The sequence below is a fragment of the Conger conger genome, chromosome 7 (assembly GCF_963514075.1).
Source record: "Conger conger chromosome 7, fConCon1.1, whole genome shotgun sequence".
In the NCBI taxonomy this organism is placed as follows: Eukaryota; Metazoa; Chordata; class Actinopteri; order Anguilliformes; family Congridae; genus Conger; species Conger conger.
Genome location: NC_083766.1, coordinates 7,063,847 through 7,088,627, shown reverse-complemented (window position 1 = coordinate 7,088,627; position 24,781 = coordinate 7,063,847). Strand labels below are relative to the sequence as shown.

General features: G+C 40.4%; 1 protein-coding gene across 4 annotated transcripts in view; it reads right to left on the bottom strand.

Moving 5' to 3' along the window:
• The window catches only part of LOC133132605 (alpha-2-macroglobulin-like), a 48,190-nt gene that overhangs the window by 21,212 nt on the left and 2,197 nt on the right, over window positions 1–24,781 (bottom strand). For 2 of the 4 annotated variants that reach the window (XM_061248122.1, XM_061248123.1), the window contains exons 3-18: window positions 21,499–21,655; window positions 21,126–21,178; window positions 20,746–20,766; window positions 20,426–20,594; window positions 19,318–19,402; window positions 19,102–19,222; window positions 15,733–15,847; window positions 14,809–14,921; window positions 14,072–14,227; window positions 10,612–10,821; window positions 9,200–9,263; window positions 8,919–9,064; window positions 7,748–7,897; window positions 6,723–6,878; window positions 4,534–4,648; window positions 1,453–1,561 (exon numbers count right to left, since the gene is read on the bottom strand). In XM_061248122.1, the coding sequence (XP_061104106.1) occupies window positions 1,453–1,561; window positions 4,534–4,648; window positions 6,723–6,878; window positions 7,748–7,897; window positions 8,919–9,064; window positions 9,200–9,263; window positions 10,612–10,821; window positions 14,072–14,227; window positions 14,809–14,921; window positions 15,733–15,847; window positions 19,102–19,222; window positions 19,318–19,402; window positions 20,426–20,594; window positions 20,746–20,766; window positions 21,126–21,178; window positions 21,499–21,655 (1,940 nt within the window). Of the gene's footprint in view, window positions 1–1,452; window positions 1,562–4,533; window positions 4,649–6,722; window positions 6,879–7,747; window positions 7,898–8,918; window positions 9,065–9,199; window positions 9,264–10,611; window positions 10,822–14,071; window positions 14,228–14,808; window positions 14,922–15,732; window positions 15,848–16,271; window positions 16,410–19,101; window positions 19,223–19,317; window positions 19,403–20,425; window positions 20,595–20,745; window positions 20,767–21,125; window positions 21,179–21,498; window positions 21,656–24,781 lie in introns of those variants that run through there. The other 2 variants (XM_061248125.1, XM_061248124.1) reach the window with 2 other exon arrangements.

Sequence of the window (24,781 nt, the reverse complement as noted above, 5' to 3'; positions counted from 1 at the left end):
GACACACCTTACGCAAAGCTGTCTTTTTTTTAACCCCAGTGGTTACAGTAGTAGCTAAAATGTCAGTCCCTGTTCTTGAGATTGAACCACAAATGTGACCACCAGAATTTGCTAAGATTAAGTAGGTGGAAGGCAGTTTGGAACGTTTGAATAATACATTTTTGCTAAAGGTGCACTTTAAATGGAGTTACCCTTTTTTGTTTATCAGCTATTTCCACATTAAAAAATAGTATTCTGTTTTTATTTTAATTATCATTATATGTTGATTTAAAGGGTCTAAAGTATATGCATGTACCAATGCATTTTATTGAATACAATGAATGCAGTTTTCTCATGAATAAGATGGCTTGACAGGGATTATTGCAATTCTTGAAAGATATACAAGACATGGTATACCTAAAGTAAACCTAATTCATGTTTGCATAGCCTGATTCTGCAGAGTAGGCTATTTGGTAACTGATATAAAAAGCACAGTATTTCTCTTATTAATGTATGGAATAATTTACGCTACTTTATTAACTGTCATTGTCATATTTTTTCCAGTTCACATATTGTACATATCATAGAGGTAAATAATACCATATCATGCAAAGTGCTTATTGAGAATAGATCATCAAATGACAAAAATGATGAAGACAAAAGGCCTAACAGAAGCCTAGCGAAGACGGGTTGTATATGAAATGTTGGATGAATAAAATCTTTAATAAAATCTTTAATAAAAAAGGAGTTTTAAAAACCCTTAATGCCATAGCGTGAGAAATTCTGATATTAGAGAATAGATGACAAGGACAAATGGCATAACAGAAACTCAGAAACTGTCGCATATGAAATGGTGAATTAATTCAATCTGAGTGAGAGTCCCAATTAGATCTGAGAGACTTTTAAAATCCCATTACAGGAGCACAACAAATTGAGTGAAGACAACAATGAAGCCATGTGAAGTCTCTGGGCTGCAGACATACATACTTGACTTTTAGTCCCCTAAAATGGGTGAAACAACTGCTCAGTGATAATATCTTGGGACAGTTTAAATCAGTCTTCTTACAAACAGACCCATGTGCAAATTGTCTTATTGTTAAGAGAGAAATACTTTGGTGCTGCATCAGGTGGCACATACAACACAATTTTAGTTCAATGTTTGAAAAATATACTAATATTTGGTAACACTTTTGGTAATAGTCAGATCTACCTTACATTACATTACAGTCATTTAGCAGACGCTCTTTTACAGAGTGACGTACAATAAAGTGCAAATAAAGTGTGTTGAGGACCCTAGAGGAAAGTACAGTTCCAAGTCCTAGAGTGAACAAGAAGAGTTAAAATAACCTAGAGTAAATGGCTGAAAAACAAAAGCTCAAGGCACTTGTCAGACATAAATCCTAGGGTGTATCTTTCTACCCAGTGTGTGGCCAAATGCTTTGTAGGATGGTTTCCTTGGGTAATGATACACACCCCACTGATACCAGGTCCCAAATCCAGGTCTCAGGAAAGAACGTGCGAATGGTTTCCATGGGTTTGACGATTTGTGAAAGGTGTAGTAGAGCTTCAGAAATGAGTGGGACTTGTCCAGTAAAGAAGAAAAGGGAAAATAAACAAATAAACACATACAAAACGTACAAATAAATGTAAACACATTTCCAGCAAATGAAAGTATAATTTTGCCTCATTTTTACAAAGTCAAGAAACTATGATTAAAAGCCCTTATCTCTTTCATAACTCATACATACGAGAATACAATAAAGTCTGTAAGTATTTGGATAGTGGTACAATTTCTGTTTTTATGACTCTGTACACACTAGACCCGATAAAATACAATACAATAAAATACAAAATGGACTATGTTGTTATGTGTGACTTATTTAGCTTACGAGAATGGGAAAAGTCATGTTTATGATACATTGAACAGATCTAGGCAAATTATCGTTTCGGGTACAGGTACCCTTTAAGTGGAGAATAATATCAATTCCATAAAACATAAACAAAGTTTGCTATGAATAGTGTGTACAAGTTTTAGCTTGGACCTTTGTTCTATGTCTGACATCTCTTTACATTACATTTCCATTTATTGCTTTATTAGAAGATTTTGCGCATGGCGTACCCAATTTCGGAAAGAGTGTATCTTCAAAGACCAAGCAGATTTCTTTGGTGAGGCTCATGAGTCAGTTCCGACCATAGACTGTATAAAATGGATTATTCCAGTCCTATACGTAATTTATGTAGTATATATAAACAAAAGTAAGCTAATTATAAAAACTATGTTTAGATATTAGTTTTGCACATTTGTTTGACCTGTGTCTTTAGGTTTCTCCACCTGGACAGACAGCTTTTCCTTGCCCATTTTAACAAAATAAACAACAAACAATTACGGTGAGTTCAAGTTTATTATAAGAAAACATCATGGCATAGAAGAAGTTAAGTCTTAAATAAGTTTTAATACACATTTTCAAGTTCGCTAAGACAAGTTACAAAGTAGCTGTAGCACACATAGCCATATAATGATGAACAAAAAATCTGATCATCTGGCTACACTGTTTTAAAATGAAGTTCTCTTCTTTTCTCAGCCATCTCTTTAAATTATTTGAAATTGAAATGTGTCCTTATAATGTATTTTAAGGGTGTTGATTTATGCCAATCATAAGTTTTGTGCGCAACCTTTTTGTTTACAATTGATTGCTATTTAACAACATATACACGTGGATAGGTTAAAAAAAATCAGCATGTACTCCTGTTTGATAAATCCTGCTGTTTCCAATCACACATGGATTTGCACACGGGGTTACAAAAATATTGATAAATGAAGCCCATAGTTTTAGAGTCTTCCCCTCTTCCATGGTGCCTAATCATCTGCGTACAGTGCTGTGCTGATGTCATGACTATTGCAACAGTAACAGTGTCCCATTTTCCAAACTGAGACCTGGATAGAAAGCTTAATATCCAATTATAGAGCCTACTCCCAACCCCTATTCTCAGGAGCTTTATTTATTATCCCTTCACAACAAACTATCGCAAGAACCTCTTTCATTGCAAGGACCTTTCTTATCAATGTGGATGGAAACCATCCATAGACCTCTACTGTCTACGGAATAATATAGTCAATTTACAAGTGAAAACATCACTGCCATACCGATCGCCCACTCAGTGGTTCTTGTGATGGTGCATTTCCAAAAGGCTGTTCTAACAACGCTTGTTCCCAGACATTGCACCTCTCCCGGAAATTCAGCACCTGCTCCATGATACCGTCAAATCAGCAATGTGCACCAAAGACAAAGTTTAGAAATGCGCATTATCCTGTTGCGAATTAAGCAACTGAAAAGTGAACAGTGCAGGTGAGGTCGGTTGTGTGGGGTGGCACCCTGGGGGTGGCCAATCAAATTTATAGGGGGCACCTGCCACCACAGGCCCTGCCCTGGACACATTCCTCTGAAGTGCCCCAGAATGCCTTTCGGTATCCAATACAGACAGAGCCAGTAAGGTCCTAATAATGGGTGTGCTATCATCTCTGATCTAGTGGTCTAGGAAAGCCATCGCCATATGTAACGAAGGGTTCACATACAGATCTGCTTCTGTGAGTCTGAAACTATTTATTCTACATAAGGTGACGTTATTGATAACCTTAGCTTGCTAGCCTGCTTTCGTAAGGATGTTATAGTTGTGCTTTTAGCTTAAATCGGTTGTTATTGTCATGTCATGTATTATGTTAGTCTAGTATCACCACGTTTTTAGGTTTCATGTCATGTTATGTTTAATGTTTAGTTATTGTTATGATTTAATTGTTAGTCTTGCCATGTCATGTTATATAGTTTATTGTCATTGTTTTGCAAACTTGTCACAATTTATGTTCCATGTTATATTGTACTGTTCATTGATTTAGCAAACACTTTTTCGTGTCTTTCTGCAAACCTTGCATTCCTGCCTTTTCTCTCTCCCTTTCTGTCACTCACACCCTAATTGTTTCAATTTCCCTTGTCTATTTACTAACCTACTAATGCTAGATCAGGATTGGGTAATACTAACATTCTAATCATGTGTTCATGTTACCTTACGTTTCTTGTGCATGTCATTTACTAATTTACTAATGCTAGGGCAGGATAGGTGTATTACTAACAATTACTAATTACCTTGTTAACTTGTCAATCATCCACACCTGATTTCCATTCTCTTGCTGCTCTCAAACTAATTGTCCACACCTATCTACACCTGCATATAAGCTCAGTTTCATGGCATGTCTGTGCGAAATTGTTTGCCTCGTCAGTGCATTCTCTTGAGCTTTTATACCAAGCCATTGTCGACGCGTTACGATCCAAGCCTGTTATTGACCATTGTTTATTGATTTCTGTTTTGTTGACCATCGCCTGCCTGTACCACGTCTTTGCCTGCTGTTTTTGTACTTTTGCCCCGCGGAGCAGACTTCAGTCTTGACTCTTGCGCCATCATCGACCCTGAGCCTGCCTACCGCCCACCTGTACTTGTGCCCCGAAAAAATGTAAATGTACATTACCATAGCAGCAAAAGGAAAAGCAAAGCTCATCATACCTTGCATTCGCCGTATTTCATAAGCCCATAGGTGTCCCATAGGTGACCTCTCCATGTAAAAGCAGGGAACAGGTGTTTTCATGCCTGAGTTAGTCAGGGCTTTAACACCAACTGCCTTCAAGATATGAAAAGTTGAAATGTTCATCATTAAATTGACAGAGGCAACAAGCAAATAGTACAAAACATGTTGTCCCCCAACTTCATGCACTTCTACCAGTTCTGATTTCATTGGGTGGGGAACCATTATGACGGCTGACATTGCTAATAAGAACACAGTTAAGCTGAGCTTTACTGTAGCAGTAGGCAAAGTTGAAGTAGTGAGCTAAAATTACACTGTTATGTACGGTTCCGGAGACCCAAACACAGACCAGAGGAATTTCAAGAATCGCTGTCTTTAAATCAGTCCAAAGTTAAAAGCCAAGTGATCACAAAAACACCGTGCCAAAGCAAAGTAGTTACACAATCCAAGGTCAAAAATCCAGAAGATCAGAAATACGAGGTACGAAAGGGCAAGGCAAGAACATAGTCGAAGGAAGCAGAAGGTAGATCCAAAATCAAAATTCTGAAAAGGCAAACAAATCAAAAGGGCTAGGCAAACTCGAAAACAGGCAAAGGGGTGTCTCAGGAATCACAAAGACCAGGGTTTAAATACACAAAGGGATGAGACAAACTAGGCGGTGGAGTGAGGACGACAAAACAAATAAACAACAGGTGAGAAACATGAACGGGTAGTAATACAAAAACAAACTCGGACTGGATTCACAAAGACCCACATGTAATACAAACAACTCCAGACTAGGGAGTAGACAATTGCACAGAGTGAGGGAACGAAGTGATAGAGGAGAGCAGGTGTGAACACTTCGCTGAATCAAGGCAAGCAATTACAGATAGAACAGAGAGGTGGAGTTACAGAGCGGTATTGAAATAGAGATAAAGTTAGTATGTTAGTTTATGTGATTAAATTCTAACTACCCAAACTAGTGACTATTAGTTAGTTAGTTAGACAGACAATTAGTGTGTTGATATAATTAGTACTGTACCATATCTATGTTAGTTGTTATTAGTATATTAGTGCTATCTACAATATGAAAGCAGGAAGTAAGAACAGCGAGACTGAGAAGGAATCATGGGAAACCGGAAAATTCTAAAACCACCCAAATAGTGAAGGACCCAGACAGGGGAGTGACTCGGGCTCAGAATACATTCAGATACAGACATCACAGGGGAAGACGAATGCAATGAACTATGAATGAATAAACAGATGAGCAGATATGAATAATGAAAAATAATAAATTACAAGAATAACAAACAAACTAACAGACTTCTCAGCCCCATAATGACATCATTGACTTTAATTTGCACAACTCTGGTCCTCATGTTGACAAATGGCAATGAAAGACTCCAAAGGCAATCGAAAACCTAGAATCAAGACTGCATACTGAAGGCTCTCGTATTCCTGCACTAAGAAAGCGATTGAACAAGCCAGACTAATCTGAAACACTTCTGAAACCATCTCATCTCGAATGTTATGGTACCTGGAAATGGGGACACTGTGTAGCTGTAATTCATACACAGACCAAACGATATGAATAACCTCAAATTAACGCTGAAATGTATTCATTAATAATATTAATTATTTAATGTCAAATCGAATGAGTTGGAATACAGAGCCAAACCAACAGAAATTGTGACTACTTCACTGTGAGTGTTGTGCTTTAATTTTGTAATTTCTCAGTCCAAGCCTGCAAAAGGTGTGCAAGGTAACTTTGTTGAAATATGCCATCCAATTGCCTTATTGATGTTGAGGTACTCACTACAGATATTGCAACTGTTATTTCCTACTGTCCATTGACAAAAAAGTACGATTAAAATTCAGATTTTAGACCCAAAAAATATTAAGAGAAGTGCAAGTCTTATCTTTCTCATAGCTAGAAAATGTGGTTCTGAGAGAGTTAGCCTTTACAATATAAAATGCACACATAAGTATACAATCTTTACAGCACTTGGCTTATGACTTGCTACTCAACCTTACAGAAAAAAAAAATCAAGGATTTAGTTTTAGCAATACAACAACACTAAAAAAATTTAGTTGGCCATCGAGTAAATTAATTCAAATTCCAAACGAAACCATTATTAACTGGTTCAGCTACAGGCGTATTTAGATGCCCAACAGGATTCGAGATGCTTACCTCAAAGATGCCATAGAGATCCGTTTTATGGATTTCTGGTCGGTGGTAGAAGCTATCTGGGTCTCCTGGTGTAAGGGAAAGGCAGGGAGGGGGATCCCTGTCCTGGAGAATATGTGGATAGCCAAGCAACTTCTTGACAGGCAACTTCCCATAGACCTGAAAGAGTTCAGATAGACAGAAATAGAAAAATGAAAGTGGAACTGGGATGAAGATGGAAGGACAATCATAACCTGCTTGACTAATGGCAAAAAAAAACCAATCACTGTGAAACACATTAAATTATATCATTTTAATAAAATAATGGATGTGGGGTTTTTTTGTCATTTCATGAAGGGTAAACTGCCAGCACAACAACAAAGTGCTTTTTAGAGAAGGTGGATCACATTTAAGATTCATGACTGAAGTAGTCATTCTAAATTTGGGCATCATTATTGCTGCTAACATTCATAATATTCTGCTGTGTGTGCGTCTGGGTGTGAACAGTAAGTGTGCGTATGAGGCATGGGGTTACAAGACACCACGACAAAGCAAAAAAAGGTAGTTACTGGGTAGTTCACTCCATAAAAGTGCTGCTTGTGGCACATGATTGCGCATCATGGTCTCATAACAAATTTGATCCGTGTCAGTGCTGTCTATTGCCAGAAGCCATAGTCGGCACCACCCCTGATCTGCTAGTGGGTGGTTTGCGGTTCCGGAGTGAAAAAGAAGCAGTTGCTGGCAGGCCCATGTTTTGGAGGAGAACCACAGATTACTTTCATTCTCCCAAGACAGCAGCAGGGCCATATGTGAGCATACATAGTTTGCAAATTGGACTTTCCAAATTCAGGTGAGACTGGAGATACCCATTTTCTTTATTTAAAAACAGGACAGTACCCCTGTCCATATGACAATATTGTCTCTTTCTCTGTTGCACAAGCTGAGTCAACATACCCACACAAGGTTAAAGACACAAAATACACATCCGTTACTGAAATGTATCAAGTCATGGCTATGACTAGGCAGGGCTGTTCAGGGTCTCAGCTCACCTCCTGTGCACTCAGCTCCTTGTCTGGTCTCATGAGAAGGACACTCTGGTCGATGGCCCTCAGGGAGCACAGTGACCCCGGCTGGGCCTGCAGCTCCAAAAACACCTTCCCTCCGGGGAGCTCCTGGGTGGAGGAGAACTGGAGAGACACCTGAAACAGAACAGAAGTTGAGTAATTGGGGGGGGGGGGGGCACATTACACAGCTTAATGCAATATACTTCATGCTGGACTTTTTGCCATCTTGTGCTGTTGCTGCTTGTGTTGCTTCCTGCATTCACAGCAATGGGAAATTGTTCACTTCAGAAAGTATGTTCATGAGTGGCTCAGGCAGTAAAGAAGCTCAGTCTGGGCCCTATAGTCGCAGGTTTGTCCTGCCAGGTGTATGGTGGGCCCAAGTTGTGCAGAACCCTCGACTTCCTGTTACATGAGTTTCCAGGTGCCCGCAAGCTCTACTTATTTCTGAGAAGTAGAGTATGCGGGCACCTGCAAAATCATGTAACAGTTTCCAAGGGTATAAACTTTGCTCACAATTTCTGTATTGACCGAGTGCATACAGGTACACTTCAGAAGTTACCCTCGGGCAGCAGCTGTTTGAGATACTGCTAAACTGCCAGAGGCACAATTACAGTTATTGAAATGTAGGGAGAAAGATAGCCTTGGGCTAAGATGCTTGATGGGGACATTGAAGATTCATGGTCCAAGCCCCAGTGTAGTCACGATAAGATAAAATATTGGGCCCTTTAGCCCACATTGGCTTCGCCTCATCAACTGTAAGCCACTTTGAATGAAAGCGTCAGCTGTAATGTGATTGATGGGAAAAGACGGGAAAGAAATCTCTTAAGCCTTGGCAGCCATCTAAGTTACAGACATCACCCACCCACACTGTTCACTTTATTACACAGTCAATCAATTATAAAGTAATAACAGCAAACAGTGAATGGTAAACACTGTACAGTTGACTGTCTGCTTCTGTTTATAAAAATGTATGGCATATTCATGGCCTTTCACTCTTTTAAATCTCTTTTTTATTTTAACAGTTGAGTCCCATTTCAGTCATTTTTTTATAAGGGAACCCTTGGAGTTGTAGCTGTAGAAGGGGCGTATTCAAGGCCTTTCTGTGGAGCTGCTACACATTCTGATGGTTTATTTCCATTCTTCAGGTACAGTTTACCTTGTTCTTGAAGCACAACTGGATGGGAAAGTCGAAGCTGTCTGCCACAACCTCTCCATCAGGCAGCACTGTGTACACCACCACCTGGGCATGAGGGGCCAGATCTCCTGTCTGCTTCAGGGAGAAAGACAACTCCCCTCTCTTAACTGCAATGAAAAAGAAAGGGGAATGTTTGTCTAATGACACGTGATAACCTTTTATGATATGTGGGCATAGTGGCAAAGTTCTCCCTTGAGCATCTCAGAAATATAATGAGCAATCATTTCTCAAGGGAACGTCACCTTCTCCTTCATTCAGCATCACTTCAGAACGCCCGTGCTGCACAATGCTCCCTTTGGACAAAACCTGGGTGACAGGAGAGGGGAAACCAGGAGTTAGCTGAACTGGACTGAACTGGCTGGCATGTATCAATCATTGTTTTTCTGCCTGTATTACTGAGTGTGAAAATGTGAAACCAAAAAAGTGAGAGAAAATTCCACACATTCTCTAAAAAGGCATGTGCAGTTAAAGTAATTTGTTATTGGGTACCAAATATATTAATTGTTTGCTTACAAAAGCTTAGTTTACAAATAGTATGCCAATACTCAGTATGCCAGAATGTGACGATGACACACAAAAAAGCCATGACTATGAAATTCAGTTTGTGCCAATTTCTGGACAAATAAGAAACCAAATAAGAAATTTTCTTATTCAGTAGCCTATTACATTACATTACATGGCATTTAGCAGACGCTCTTATCCAGGTCGACATACAATGAAGTGCAAATCAAACACAAGTATGAGTGCAAAGAGGACCTGAGAGGACAGTCCAGTTCCGAGTCCTAGTGTAAACATACAGATAATCAGAACCCTTGAAGAGTACAATCAACTTCCAAACTAGCATACCACAGTTGGCAGCTAGAATACCCTGAATACAACAATACAACATCCAATAAAAAACAACTATATCTTTACAAGTAACAATATCTATACAATCTATACATAAGTGCCATTACAGTCTAAAGCTAATCATGGTGGTGAGTTAGGGAGGGAAAGGTGGAGTCTTCAGTCTGCGCTTGAAGGAGGTCAGAGACTCCGTTCTGACATCCACCGGGAGGTCATTCCACCACCGTGAAACCAGGACAGACAGCAGTCATGAGCGTGAAGTGCAGGTGTGGTGAGGGGGAGGTGCCAGATGGCACGAAGTGGCAGAACGGAGGGGTCTTGTTGGTGTATAGGTCTTGATAAGGGATTGAATATATACAGGGGCTGATCCTTTAACTGCCAGGTATGCGAGCACCAAAGTTTGAAATTTGATGCGAGAAAGAAATTGATGATCATAAACTGTGTGGGTAGATAACCTAAACCTAAAGAAAGACTTTCTCTGCAGTCCAGCCCAAATAACTCATTGCTGTTTGGAAAGCAAACCTGTATACAATATGTTAATCTGGCAGTGTAACTTATGAGGGCAAATAAGTGCCTTACTTATGCCCCATCCACTGCCATCTGAAAATGATTAATCAATATAAATGGCCATGATAGCATGATAGTCTCTCATATAGGAGACCAGGGTTTGAAGCTTGTTTGCTGCCTTTTTTCTCTTTGTTTCACTGTCTTAACACATTATATTTTTCAACTCAGTCCAGGGACCTCAGAACACATTCCAGTAACTAAAAGCCCTACATGCAAAACTGGAAATCAGACAAGAACTCACCAAGTAGAAAAAGTCAAGAGTCTTCTTATCCTTAAGCTCCTCCCCTTGGATGATGTAACGCACCAGGACTTGGTTGTCCTGATCACAAGGAAGTGATTTGTTTGCATGCTTGATACTCAGGAAGCTCTTGCTCTTCGAATAAAATATTGAGGCCTCATGGTTTGCTGAGCACAGGCTGTGTATTTCTGTTGACTCTTCATTACAACTCGCCTGTATTCAGTGATGTGGAAGAAGAAGAGAAGATTTACTCACAAAACCTGGATTTCCAAGCAGCCATAGGAAGATTGTTTATTTTCACCAACAATGCTGCCCAAAGAGACCAGGAAATATCTAATAACTTTGCAGTATATACAATAGGAACAAAAGGCTAAGACTGGGCTGCATTTTTGAAGCTCACTTCCAGGGGCCATGTTCAGAAAACTTCTTATCATTCCACTCAAGAGTATTATTCTAATACCCGCACACTTGACACAATACCATTTTAAAAGCTTGATGTCATTAAATGTTTCTAAACCACTGACCTGATTGCGAAGCAGATTGCCAGCATCAGCTATCTTGGGACTATTTGTGATTTGGTCTTCGTGACTTTGGAGTCCTCTTGACTACCCCTAACGTTTCAGATTTAGGAGCTGGTTGAGCTACAATGCTTTATGCATTACTCTTTGACCAAAAGCTTAAGAGGCCTAAAGTTAGGACTGATAGGCCCATTATTTTATAATTTGGTTGGTTCATCTTAAAATGTTTCTAAATAAGGCCCCAGGTCTTGTTGAGAGACATTGGCCTCTATTGGCAGCATGGTTGGCTCCAGTCTTTCAGCCACCCATTTCAGTGCAAGTTAATGATACCAATACAGTAGTCAAAATAAAGCCAATAATTTTGTCCAACAAGAACATCCACTCACAATAGGTGTTTTTTCTCACCATGTGCCAGTGTTAAGTGATTGTGTCATTTAGACAATATTTCAATATTTTGTGGACCAATCAGGGACAGCTTGCATCACTGCCTTGTCACTGCACATCACTCAAGGAGGCAGTATCCCATGAGCTTACGTAGACCCGGCCCAGACTTCATGACCTTACAAGAATCCCACCTTTTAGCTACTGCGCAATCTCTGGCTCCAATATCTACAACATGCAATACAAAAACATTGTTTTGAAGCCCATGGAAAGTCACTTGGTGACATCACAGTAACTTTGTCCATGTTCTTTTTTTGTTACAGTCTATGAATACGAATGAATACAGTACTGTGCAAAAGTTTTCGGCAGGTGTGAAAAAATGCTGTAAAATAAGAATGCTTTCAATAATAGAAATGTTAAAAATTGATTTTTATCAATTAACAAAATGCATGAACAGAAGAAGTGAATGAACAGAAGAAAAATCTAAATCAAATCAATATTTGGTGTGACCACTGTTTGCCTTCAAAACAGCATCAATTCTTCTAGGTATACTTGCGCACAGTTTTTGAAGGAACTCGGCAGGTAGGTTGTTCCAAACATCTTGCAGAACTAGCCACAGTTCTTCTGTGGATTTAGGCAGCCTCAAATGCTTCTGTCTCTTCATGTAATCCCAGACAGACTCGATGATGTTGAGATCAGGGCTCTGTGGGGGCCATACCATCACTTCAGGACTCCTTGTTCTTCTTTACACTGAAGATAGTTCTTAATGACATTGGCTGTGTTTTTGGGGTTGTTATCCTGCTGCAGAATAAATTTGGGCCAATCAGATGCCTCCCTGATGGAATTGCATGATGGATAAGTATCTGCCTATACTTCTCAGCATTGAGAAGACCATTCATTCTGACCAAATCCCCAACTCCATTTTCAGAAATGCAGCCCTAAACTTGCAAGGAACCTCCACCATGCTTCACTGTTGCTTGAAGACACTCATTCTTGTACCGCTCTCCAGCCCTTTGGTGAACAAACTGCCTTCTGCTAAGGCCAAATATTTTTCACTCACCAGTCCAGAGAACCTGATGCCATTTTTCTGCACCCCAGTTCCTGTGTTTTCGTGCATAGTTGAGTCGCTTTGCCTTGTTTCCACATCGGAGGTATGGCTTTTTGGCCGCAATTCTTCCATGAAGACCACTTCTGACCAGACTTCTCCACACAGTATATGGGCGTACCTGGGCCCCATTGGTTTCTACCAATTCTGAGTTGATGGCACTGCTGGACATCTTCCGATTGTGAAGGGAGGTAAGCATGATGTGTCTTTCATCTGCTGCACTATGTTTCCTTGGCCGACCACTGCGTCGACGGTCCTCAACGTTGCCAGTTTCTTTGTGCTTCTTCAACAGAGCTTGAACAGCACATCTGGAAACCCCTGTCTGCCTTGAAATTTCTGCCTGGAAGAGACCTTGCTAAAATCATCCCCTGCCAGACCTCTTCGTTCAGCCTCCACAGGCCGCTTGGCACCTCCTCCTCTCCGAACCTCCACCTCACGCACACGACTACTGTCTGTTCTGGCTCCACGGTGGTGGAACGAACTCCCCGTTGAGGTCAGAACTGTAGAATCTCTCCTCACCTTCAAGCGCAAACTGAAGACGCACCTCTTCTAGCAGCACCTCTGCCCATCCCTCCCTACCTCCCTGTGAACCTTAATTGTTGTCTTTGTGATTTACATAGTGTTTCGGTATTTTTAGTTGGCTAGGTAAGCAGTATTTGGATAGTTAAGTTTGGTCACTTTTGCCTTGTTGTTTGTTTATTTGTTGATTAAATAAAATAAAATAAAAATAGGCCCTGGTCCTTATCTTTGATGTACGGGTAGCAATTGAAATTGTACTTCCCTCTAGGGTCTTTCAGCGCACTTAGCCCTGGTTATGGGTATGCACTTTGTTGTACGTCGCTCTGGATAAGAGCGTCTGCCAAATGCCAATAATGTAATGTAATGTAAATGCAGTATAACTACCTTGTGTCTTGGTGCTGTGCTCAGTCTTGCCGTGGTGTATGACTTCTGACATTAAACTGTCTTCAGCAACCTCACCTTGGAAGCAGAGTTTGGCTGTTCCTCACCCAGTTTTAACCCTCCTACACAGCCGTTTCTGTTTCAGTTAATGATTGTGTTTCAACCTACATATTACATTGATGATTATTAGCTCCTGTTTGGCATAATTGGTTAATCACACACCGGACTATATGCCTACAAAATCCCTGACTTTTTGCAAGTGTACCTAGAAGAATTGATGCTGAAGTGTGGTCACACCAAATATTTGATTTGATTTAGATTTTGTTAATTGATAAAAAAAACCTATTACCATTTCTATTTTTGAAAGCATTCTTACTTTACAGCATTTTTTCACACCTGCCTAAAACTTTTGCACAGTACTGTACATTCTAATTTTAAGGGTCCACACATTCAACTTCAGCCATGAATTGTGTGAGGGTGACTGTACTGGCAGTTTCAGTCACACAGCAGGAAAATATGTGGACAAGCAAAAAGAAAGAGAGAGGGAATGGGATCTTACAATTAGGTGGGCACTTTCTGCCAACCAACCACTGGTGTCCAGTGAGAAGTGGGCCACACCCTCACTGTCAGTGGTCAATGTCCATGTAGCCCCCTTTGGTCCATGGAGGAAGATGGGCTTGTTGGCAATAGAGGAAGAGGAACCTTTCACGATGATCTGAAAAGTGTGACAAATTTATTTTAGCAAGAGCTTTATTCCAACAGCCATGACGCTGTGAAACAAAAAAACAAAACCAAAAAAAAAAAAAACATTTACAGAGTGCTTTTTATGATACTCAAAGACGCTTTACATAAAAAGTGACAAAATGATTAAAATGCAATTAAAGTACAAAATGGTACAAATTCTACAAGAGCCCAGTAATTGTACTTTGCTTATAAACTTTGGCATGTATCAATCATTGTTTTTCTGCCTGTATTATTGAATGTGAATACAGAAATGTGACCAAAAAAGTGAGATAAAATTCCACACATTCTCTAAAAAGGCAGGTGCAGTTAAAGTAATTTGTTTTCGGGTACCAAATGTCTTCATTGTTTGCTTACAAAAGCTTAGTGTACAAATAGTATGCCAATACTCAGTATGCCAGAATGTGACTATGACACACAACAAAGCCATGACTATAAAAATTCAGTTTGTGCCAATTTCTGGACAAATAAGAAACCAAATAAGACATTGTCTTAGTCATTGGTACATTAGAAATGTATGATCATAAATTCTCACTGGAAAAGATGGATGGTTACCTTTCCCTCATAGTTTATTCCTGGCTTGAAAGATGACGGAGTGTCTTGAAACTCAATATGAATTTTTTCTCCTTTGATTATCTTTGTACTGCCAGTGCCTGTCAAAACAACACCTAAAAAGAAACAGTCAGTCATTTCCCTGTTGCTGTCTGACACCAGAGTATCACTGCACAGAAGTTGCAGAATTTTTGTAAAAAACAAACATCCCTTCGCTGACAGTATTTGAAAGTAATTTTAACGCCATTTAAGAAATTATTTTAAAAACCACATAAAATTATTTCCCTGTGGGATGCAATTATTCTGCAATTTTATTTAAATGGTAAAGTCTAGAAAAAATGTTCATTGTATAAAATATTCTTCACACACAAATACTGTCTGGGCCAATAAATAAATTAAAAAAACATTAAAAACACTAAAACTGGAAAAGCATGAAAAAAACTCCCTCTTTAAAAGTATTTCTGTTCACTGCAAGTTCTATAGCAACCCATTTAAGTGTTTTTAGTCATTCTTATAGTTATTTTAATACAGATATTATTTTGTTTTGTGATATCATCCAGTCAGTTTGCTAGGGATTTCTTTTAATGGAAGATGATTTTTCTCTAGGAGAATGCTTATTCATTCAACTTAATTAGCAACATGGCTCAGGCTGTAAGAGCAGTCGTCTGGCAGTTGGAGGGCTAGCGGTTCGATCCCCGCCCGGGCTGTGTCGAAGTGTCCCTGAGCAAGAAGCTTAACCCCCAAATGTTCCTGACGAGATTGGGTGCCTTGCATGGCAGCCAATCGCCATTGGTGTGTGAGTGTGTGTATGAATGGGTGAATGAGAAGCATCAATTGTACAGCGCTTTGGATAAAGGCGCTATATAAATGCCAACCATTTACCATTTACCAAAATAAAAAACAAAGAAAAAATCACATGATTCCTACCTGTTCCATCTTCCTCCATCTTGCCATGCACAGTAAGGCTTTCTTGAGTATTTGAGGAGGGGGAAAAGAGGGCCGTTGCATTGATGAAGATTGTTGCACATCCGGTCTTGTCAGTCTAGGTCAAACAATGACAGAGGTCAGGAATATTCTGAGCATAATCATTAGAATCAGGTTAAAAGTTGTGAGCTAGTTAGCTATGCTGGTGTTGGCTAGATAGGTGGGGACATGGCTGGAAAATGACATGGCAAGAAAATGGCACAAATCAGAATTAGTTGTAGAGTGCCAGATGTGGAAAGATATTAGTCAACATATTTATTCTCTTCTTCTTCTTCTTTCGTGTAACATCAGAGGTCCAACTCGATGTCGTGCAGCCATGCCCTTGTCTCTGGTCTTACGTCAAAGAGGCTGGCTTCCGAGGGTGGTCTGTATAGGGGGCAGGTGGTAATTATGTGTTCGGCAGTCTGCTCAGACTCGCCGCACTCGCAAGCAGCTCTGTCTGCCAGGCCCCACTTCTTCATAGATGATTTAAAGCGACTGACCCCAGTTCGTAGACGGTTCAATAAGGTCCATTGCCGGCGTGGTAGGTCATCTCCTCCTATGGCACCACCTCCCTGGTCCCAGTTGTAGCGGTGGATGCGGGTGGGCCCGGCCATCTCCCACTCCTGCTTCCTAGCTGCCACCAGCCATGCATTTCTGGACAGGTCCTGAGGGACAGAGTGAAGCATCTCTTGTGCCACCTTGTTGTAGGGGTGGCGGGACTTGAGTCTACTTGGAGGCGCTGCTGTCGTTGTGGTGTTATGCAGGATGTGCCAGTCGTGTTTCTGTGCCTTTCTTGCCAGTGCGAGGGTGGCAGCCTCCCACTGGAGACCGGCCGGAGCGATTCCCGCGAGGACTGGCAAGAGGAAGACAGGGGTAGGTTTCAGGCATCCAGTTAAAGTAAGGTAAAGGTATTCCAGCGTGCAGAGAAGAAGCTTGGAGGCTCCTTAGGGTCGAACAGCAGCAGAGCATCGGTGTTGGAGGCCCATTCGCTCAATGCCACTCCGTTAGGTGTTGTGTGGTTGTAACCCCAGTCTGTGTGTTGACAATTGAAGTCACCTGCATAGATGGCGGGTGCAGTTACGGACGGGAGTGACAACGCAGACAGCTCGGATGGTGGGGGCTTGTATACGTTGATGACTGATGTTTCCTGGATTATGGTAACCAGCCACTCGATGTTAGAGCCTGGTGGGGATTGGCTACTGGCTGACCAGCTTAGTTCAGTCCTGACGAAGGTTGCCACACCATGTTGCTTACTGTGGATGGACACAGCGAGATGGAACCCAGGCATCTTGAGGATGTTATCATCATTATCTTATTTATTCTCCATCTTACTGAACAAAAGTGAATGTACTGCTTCATCAGGCACCTGTTAATTGTGCAGTCCTACAAAAAGAGTTATATACACAGTATAATACTGAAATTTGGGGGACCAAGGATAAGAGGGTAATTGACTGCTCAGCTGTTCCTGGTCAGCTGTGTGGTGTTGTGCCATTACTTCATGCACAGGTAATCAACAATTGATTCTGGAATTTTGTGGAATTTTCATTTTAAGTCTGTTGATGTTGTCTCACAACATAAGGACCAAAGAACGGTCAATGGCCAGTAAAGCAGGCCATCACTGGGTGGAAACATTGTCAAACAATTTTCTGTACCAAACTCAACTCTTTGCTACACACCTATTGAATATAAAGTAATCTTACTTTGTGTAGTGCAGTTTACAAACAAGTTGTTCGAATTGAATGATTCATCTTCCTGACTCAGGAGTACTGATTTGTTTTCTCAGTTCAGTCATTTTAGTCATTCGTTTCACTGAGTCTTCATTCGCCAGTAGGGGCACTCTTTTGCGCTCTACTGAACAAAACAAATCACAACTCTAATTCGTACTTGTGCAATATATGCCATTTATTTTTCCCGATTTGCACTATTACTATTTAGGTACTCTCCACTCCACTGAACAAATGAGTGTCTGTGAACAAACGAGTGTCTGTGAATGAATTGTTCAGGGGAGTGGTGTAGCAGTTTGTGAACGATAAAGCACAGTCTACTCTCCCATGAGATCGTCTACTCTCCAACCAATGATGTTTTTAAGCATAATCAGATTGTGAAAAAGCATAAATGACTCGATGTTGCAGAACATAACATTAGAAAAAACCCAAAATGCAAACTCAGTAGAGGCTGACAGTTCGCAAGCCAAATCTCACTCCACTGAACGAACATGTGTTTGTGAACGACTTATTCGGAGAGCTGTGTGTGTGTTGCAGTTTGTGAACGATTTCCCACACTATGAAACCAAACCGCTCAATTTTACACTTTTAAAGGAAAATACTACACTTTTTTTAGGGAGGGTCCATTAATAACTCTTTTTTTATAAACAGATAAATAGTACAGTATAGGTGTTCAACACCGGAAATACACCTTAATCATAACATTAATGGGTTTTTCCTTGAGTGTCATAATTAAGGGGTTCCCACCCAGGGACAAAATGAAAGGGTCCTTGCTTGCAGGGGCAAATTAAGTCGGAATTAAGCACATTTTAATGACATAAATTTGTATAGTGCCAATGAATGAGATAATCTACTCTCCAACCAACAATGTTTTGAAACATAATAATTGTGCAAAAGCATTTACTGTAATGATGCAATGTTGCGGGACATTATAAACCAAAAAATTCAGCTGAGCTCTTCGAGAGTCTTTGTTTGCCAGACGCCAGTAGGGGGTTTCTTTCTCTGGCGTGGTGAGTGAGTGGTTAGAAAGAGTTCTTTTGACTGAACTAAGTGAATGACTCAGTAAATTAAATCCCATTACTTTGTCTAGGCTATTCATTAGAAAGCTACCATAGTTCTATCATAAATGCACTGGTTTATACATGCCTGCAGCCTGTTTATCCTCTTGTTATTTTGTTGGTTTCTCGCTGTTTTAGCAATATTCGCCTCCGTTTGAGGTTGTTTTGTGTTAACTTCGTGCTAGGGAAGTTTTGCTCCCGTTTTTCCGCTTCCTTTTGTTTTTCCTTTTTTCCTGGTGCGGTTTAATTCCGCTTCTGTGGCGTGTCTATTTTTAGATAGGCTTTCTGAATCTTAATCTGTCGCATTTGGTTCTCAATTTTCTAACCCAAACCTGACACTTTTCCTCACAGTTTGGAATGTTATATTGGAGCCACTTAAAATAGCCTTGATCAAGATCAAGATCACATATCAAGAAATCTATCCCATTGTTGGGAGTTTTTTGGTTGTGATTTAGCAACAAAGGCTCCATTTTTAACAAAGGCATGACTTCACATCCAATGATGCTGCACCTCCATTAAATTAGGCCCTTGTGTTATTGTTCTCTTACCCTCGTAGTAGACTGTTCCATCTGTTCCATGCAACGTTCAACATGCCAATCCCACCTTGAGTGAGACTTGATGCACACTGTGGCCTTAACAGAACCCAGGACAGGCTTCCCATAGGTGTACCTGGACAACAATAAACAGCCAAGACCACAATCCCACTTCATGAGATGAGAGAAATTTTAATTTTAGTCAAGGCAAATACAGCTTTTCTTACTTACTTCCCACAAATCTTTATTGTTGCGTTTTGGTCTTGAGCAAATATGACATCAGGGAAGAGGACGATAACCTCAAACTTTGGCAGGACTAAAATATGAAACAGATAAAAACAGGTCTCAGTGGAGTCCAAATATTTCTGTAAAGGGCATGTATTGTAAAAATTCTTATTGTCAAAAATGACCATATAAATACATCCATCCATCCATCCATCCATCCATTATCTGAACTCGCTTATCCTGATCAGGGTGGCAGGGGGGCTGGAGCCTATCCCAGCATACATTGGGCGAAAGGCAGAAATACACCCTGGACAGGTCGCCAGTCTATCTCAGGCCACACACACCATTCATTCACACACTCATACCTACGGGCAATTTAGACTCTCCAATCAGCCTAACGTGCATGTCTTTGGACTGTGGGAGGAAACCGGAGTACCCGGAGGAAACCCACGCAGACACGGGGAGAACATGCAAACTCCGCACAGAGAGGCCCCGGCCGACAGGGATTCAAACCCAGGACCTCCTTGCTGTGAGGCGGCAGTGCTACCCACTGCACCATCCGTGCCGCCCATATAAATACAGTTTATATAAATATCAAGACATCATATTACATTTCATTCATGGCATTTGGCAGATGCTCTTATCCAGAGCGACATACAGTTGATTAGACTAAGCAGGAGAAAATCCCTTGCTCAAGGGCCCAACAGCTATGCGGATCTTATTGTGGCTAGACCAGGGATCGAACCACCAACCTTGCGTGTCCCAGTAATATACCTTAATCACTACGCTACAGGCCACCGCCTATAACAAAACAGCTATTTTAGAATACTCAAAATAAAATAATCTGCATAATGCCAGATCTTGTCTTGTCAAGCCAAACCCTGCAATTATATTAAACCAAACAATATCCTGGAAAGTTTAAACTATCATATAATAGGATAGTTCAAAATGTGATGTCTTTAGAAAAGTCTCCATTGCCTTGTCCAGTTTCATTCATTTTGGTTGTTTTTCACTATACCAGTTCCTCTTAGAGGCTTCGGCACATTGCTCTGTAAACTGTAATTGTGTTGGCAAGAGAAAAAATAATTCTGTGACCACATGAATGCATCCTTACCATATTCTATGATCTCAAAGGTCTGGGTGGTGACAGCATCCCTCTTTGTCCTGGCTGAGATGGTGTAGTTGCCTTGCTTGGCCTCAGGCGTTGTGGGGTGGGACAGGTCCAGAATTCCAGTGGTGATTGATTGGTTCAACCACTGGGCAATACGATTTGACCCAGGGTCCTGTAAAAGAAGGACAGAGGTATTGCCTAGAGCTTGAGGTTCAGACTGGCTTATCCCTAGAAGAGATAGAGATAGCTGAACAGACAGACTAAGTTCTATTTCCCATGTGGTGTGACGGACCCAATGAAATTGCATAGTCAGGATGCCATACCTGCAACTCAATAGCCTGGAACTGCAAAGGAAATAATGAAAGAAAAGTCAAATATTTTTTTCCAAGCAGAGTCACAGACACAAATTCATGTTTTTTCTCTCTCTTTATTTCACCACGACAAGGAAGCTCATCCTTTCTGACAGGACAGATACCAGGTATGAAAATTATGCAGTATACAGTATGTCTAAATTCCATTGACAATGCTTCTCCTTAACCCCCACCCACTTTAAGTCTTTCAGCAATGCAATTCGAAATTTCAAAACACTATCTCTGAGACTGGCTATATTATAAGGTTAAACACTTATGACATGTTTAACGTTTACACATTAACATTGGTGTCTCCCTGCCTCTCTCTTCTCACGCAAAAAAATATATCTTACCACTTCCTCATGAGGCAAGAAGCTAGAATCCAGGGAGACAATACGGAACTTGACTGCAGCAAAAAAAAAAAAAAAAAAAAAAAAAAAAGCAGTGAAAGAAAGTCAGCAGTAGGACAGCAAAACACAAAGTCAATTACTGAACACACACATTAAAAAGCACCTGTACAGTATTTCTTGAATCATTAATCATACTGAAATCCTATTATCATATTTTTTTCTGTGTCTCATATTAATCACGATCTAGAGATAGAAGCAGCAGTAAATCTTGCTGGTGATCAATGTTATGGTCGTCAGTGGCTGTTGCATTTTTAATAGTCACTAATGAACTGCGATCTAGGATGAGCCAGATAATAAATGACTGGTTGAAAATTACTAGTCTGTCCTGGTTTGTAGATGGGCTTGTCTGTCTGTATGATGGTGAGGGAGGAGATTGGTTTGATCCAGATTTTGGTCTTCTTGCTCAAAGATGTTTTTTCCCCCTTGAGAGAGGCATCAATTGTTGCCACGGTATTAGTGACAACAGAAGGAACCTGGAATTGACAGAGAGGAGGAACGTAAATCTGAGTGTCACTCTCTAACCCTTTTATCACAGATTTATCCCAAAGACCAATCTTTTCATTTTACATTCTGACTCAATAGTTAGTCATTTTCCCAGATTGACACTTGAATGAAGCACCCAAAATTTCGAACCAAGTGGCTAATGTTGAAAATTAGCTTTAGCTAAAAACATGTGTACAATGCATTGGACTCTATCCTTTATACCTTTTAAATACATTTTAAAAACTTAAATGAAAAAACTTCACATGAAATAGCTGTGCTAAAGACACAGTCACAACTACAATAGTCAGGTGGACAACAGTGTGAAGTTATACTATGATTTCATGTTTTCTTGTAACAATCAGATTATGAATCTATTTCTATTACTCTTTACTGCTCCCCATTGAAGATATCTGAAGTAATACAAACATATGAGAAGTAAATCAGTCAGATTCCTCTAATGCTAACCAGAATGTATTCTAACAGGGACACAGCTGGCTCAGTTTCCCCGGGAGATTTTGTATGCCCTGTGGCGGGAGTGCACATTACTCTTCTAAATAAACACATAAGTGTTTTGTTTACTATAGTTAGGCTAAGAGTGTCATTGACTCTAGTTTAGTACAGTCAAGAGTATTTTGGAGTTTTTTTTACTGTAGTTTAAAGTATTGTAGGTTTTAGTTTACTGACACGTAAACTCACAGTGCTCCAAACAGAACACAAGGAAGTGGCCGCTTCCATCAGAAATTAATGTCCATTCAATGGTAGTATTTCTCCTGAGGAATATGGTTTATGATTAGGGTTGCTTATTGACTACCATAGACACTAAAACACTGTGATTGATGTGAATTGGACCAATAATTATAGAGAAAAGTACAAGTAACAGCACCACGTCCCTGTGTTTGGAAGACCATGTTACCTCACGATGGTCCGAACACTGCCGTATAAGCCTGCCCGGTTCGTAGTCTCTCGTTAGCAACAGTTTCACCATCACAATGTCACAGTGGAGCATTATTACCATGTTTGAAAACATCCTTTTGTGAGAGATAATGAAAGCCGTTTTCCTGACGTGGGTTACATCCAAACTTTACAAAATGATTTTGGAAAGAATGTCAAGTTGGAGTTGCAGTTGGAAGCAGATAGTCTTCTTGATATGAGAGAAGATAACTGTAGAAATACCGGCTGACGGGAAACAAGGTAATATAATTACAATATATAAGAAAGGGGACTGTACCAATCTAGGAAACTACAGGCCTGTCAGTCTAACTTGTATCACATGTAAAATACTGGAATCTATCATTTGGGACAAACTGGGATTATTTCTTGAATATAATAACATTCTAAGGGATAGCTAGCATGGTTTTCATATTTTGACATTCTTTGAGGAAGCAACCAAGAGTTTTGATAGCAGGGCTTATGATATTGTATTGGCACTGGCTATGGGATAGAACACAGTTCAGTTGGTCATTTTCGGAAAAAAGTCTGAGTAACCTGTTGCTCTTGTAGGACTGGTAGAATTTAACTAGCTACATTCTCTCTTATCAAGTAGGCAAGCTTCCAATTACTTACTTAATCCTTCAATTGCTGTAGAAGAAGTTGGAAAGTACTGCAGGATGGAGCAAGTGTTCAAAGCTGTGCAGTACTTACTAACTTCTTCTGCAGCAATTGGAGGATTCATTAGAAGAAGTATCCCCAACCAAGGGGTCCAACTAAGCGACGAGTAAGTAAATATCTAGTTAACAAGCTGTATCAAAACGTTGGTTGTGGAAACTTCTTCCAATGAGCCCTCTTAGCTTCGGTTGCCTTGTCCTCCACTGTCTGTCTTTCTCGCTCATGCAATTCTTCCTCTGTAAATTGTATTTGTTGTATTTCTTGTTGTATTTCTTTGTCAAAATCGAAAAGCTCGTCCTCTAACTCAACATAAGAGCTGTCCGTCATATCGCTCTGGCTAGCCAAGTTAGGTTCCATTATTTTTTCATGCTAACATTACCGTATTTTTGTGGGGATGTTATGTGATCAGCTGGATGGGTGGCTGTCCATAAACCAGCCTCTGTGTTAAAAGGTGGGGTTTGAGCACCCGTTACCTTCTGGGAAACACAGGCTAGAGATTCAAGCAAAACACGTGTTTGTTTGATAAGTTTTGCCCCATATTTAGGACAGCTACACTGACGGTGTGTAAGGGAGCGGGGTCGGTGGACAAAACGCGACCTAGTTGGGTTCTAAAAGTTAACCCCCAGACGTGAGATAACCACTAATATTTTCTGGGGGTGTCCCTCGAGACAAGGGATACACCCCAGAGGAGGAAGGGGAAAACTAAAAAAGGGAATACATCACTCCCCAGCACTTAACCAACCAATAGAACGACCTATCAAAAGGGTCAAGAAGTCTAATCTTCGAGCGAGGAAATAACAAACGGCAGAGAAACTCAACCTCACGTCCAACTGAGTAGTGAGTAGGAGATAGGTATGCAAAACTATGCAGGCTGCCTAGTAACTGCATTATAGTTTACCTAGGACCGGGAGCGTGATAACGAAAGAAACACAAGACATCCCTTCTCTAATTCCACTGACAAAGCAGGAATAATGACCCTAACACTAGAATACTCAAAAAACATTCCCAATATAATTCAACTGACAAAGCAGGATTACTGCTTTGACTGGAATATATGAAACACATTAAACCTATGGTCCCAGTAATGTTCCATAACCACTACACTACAGGCCACCCCTAAATGCACCTACTGCTCCAAGGGTTATCAAACTCAGCACCCTGGGTGGTTGGCGAGTACCGCAAGGCTCTCCAATGACAGGGGCGGTCTCCTATGACCATACATTTCATCTTGGTGAACTCATTACATTACATTACATTATTGGCATTTGGCAGGTAGCTATGGTAAGCAACAACAATGTGTGGAAAATGGGGGCACGGTCTGTCAGTCATAGCTAATTGACAGTTTCCATTACCACGACCAGACAGCTTGGGTGAGCTTTTATCGTGGGAAATTTAGGCCAAATATGCTTTGAATGCATTTAACTGACTGACTAAAATTTGGGGACAGTGTCACATTCAACCACCATGTTACATTACATTACATTATTGGCATTTGGCAGATGCTCTTATCC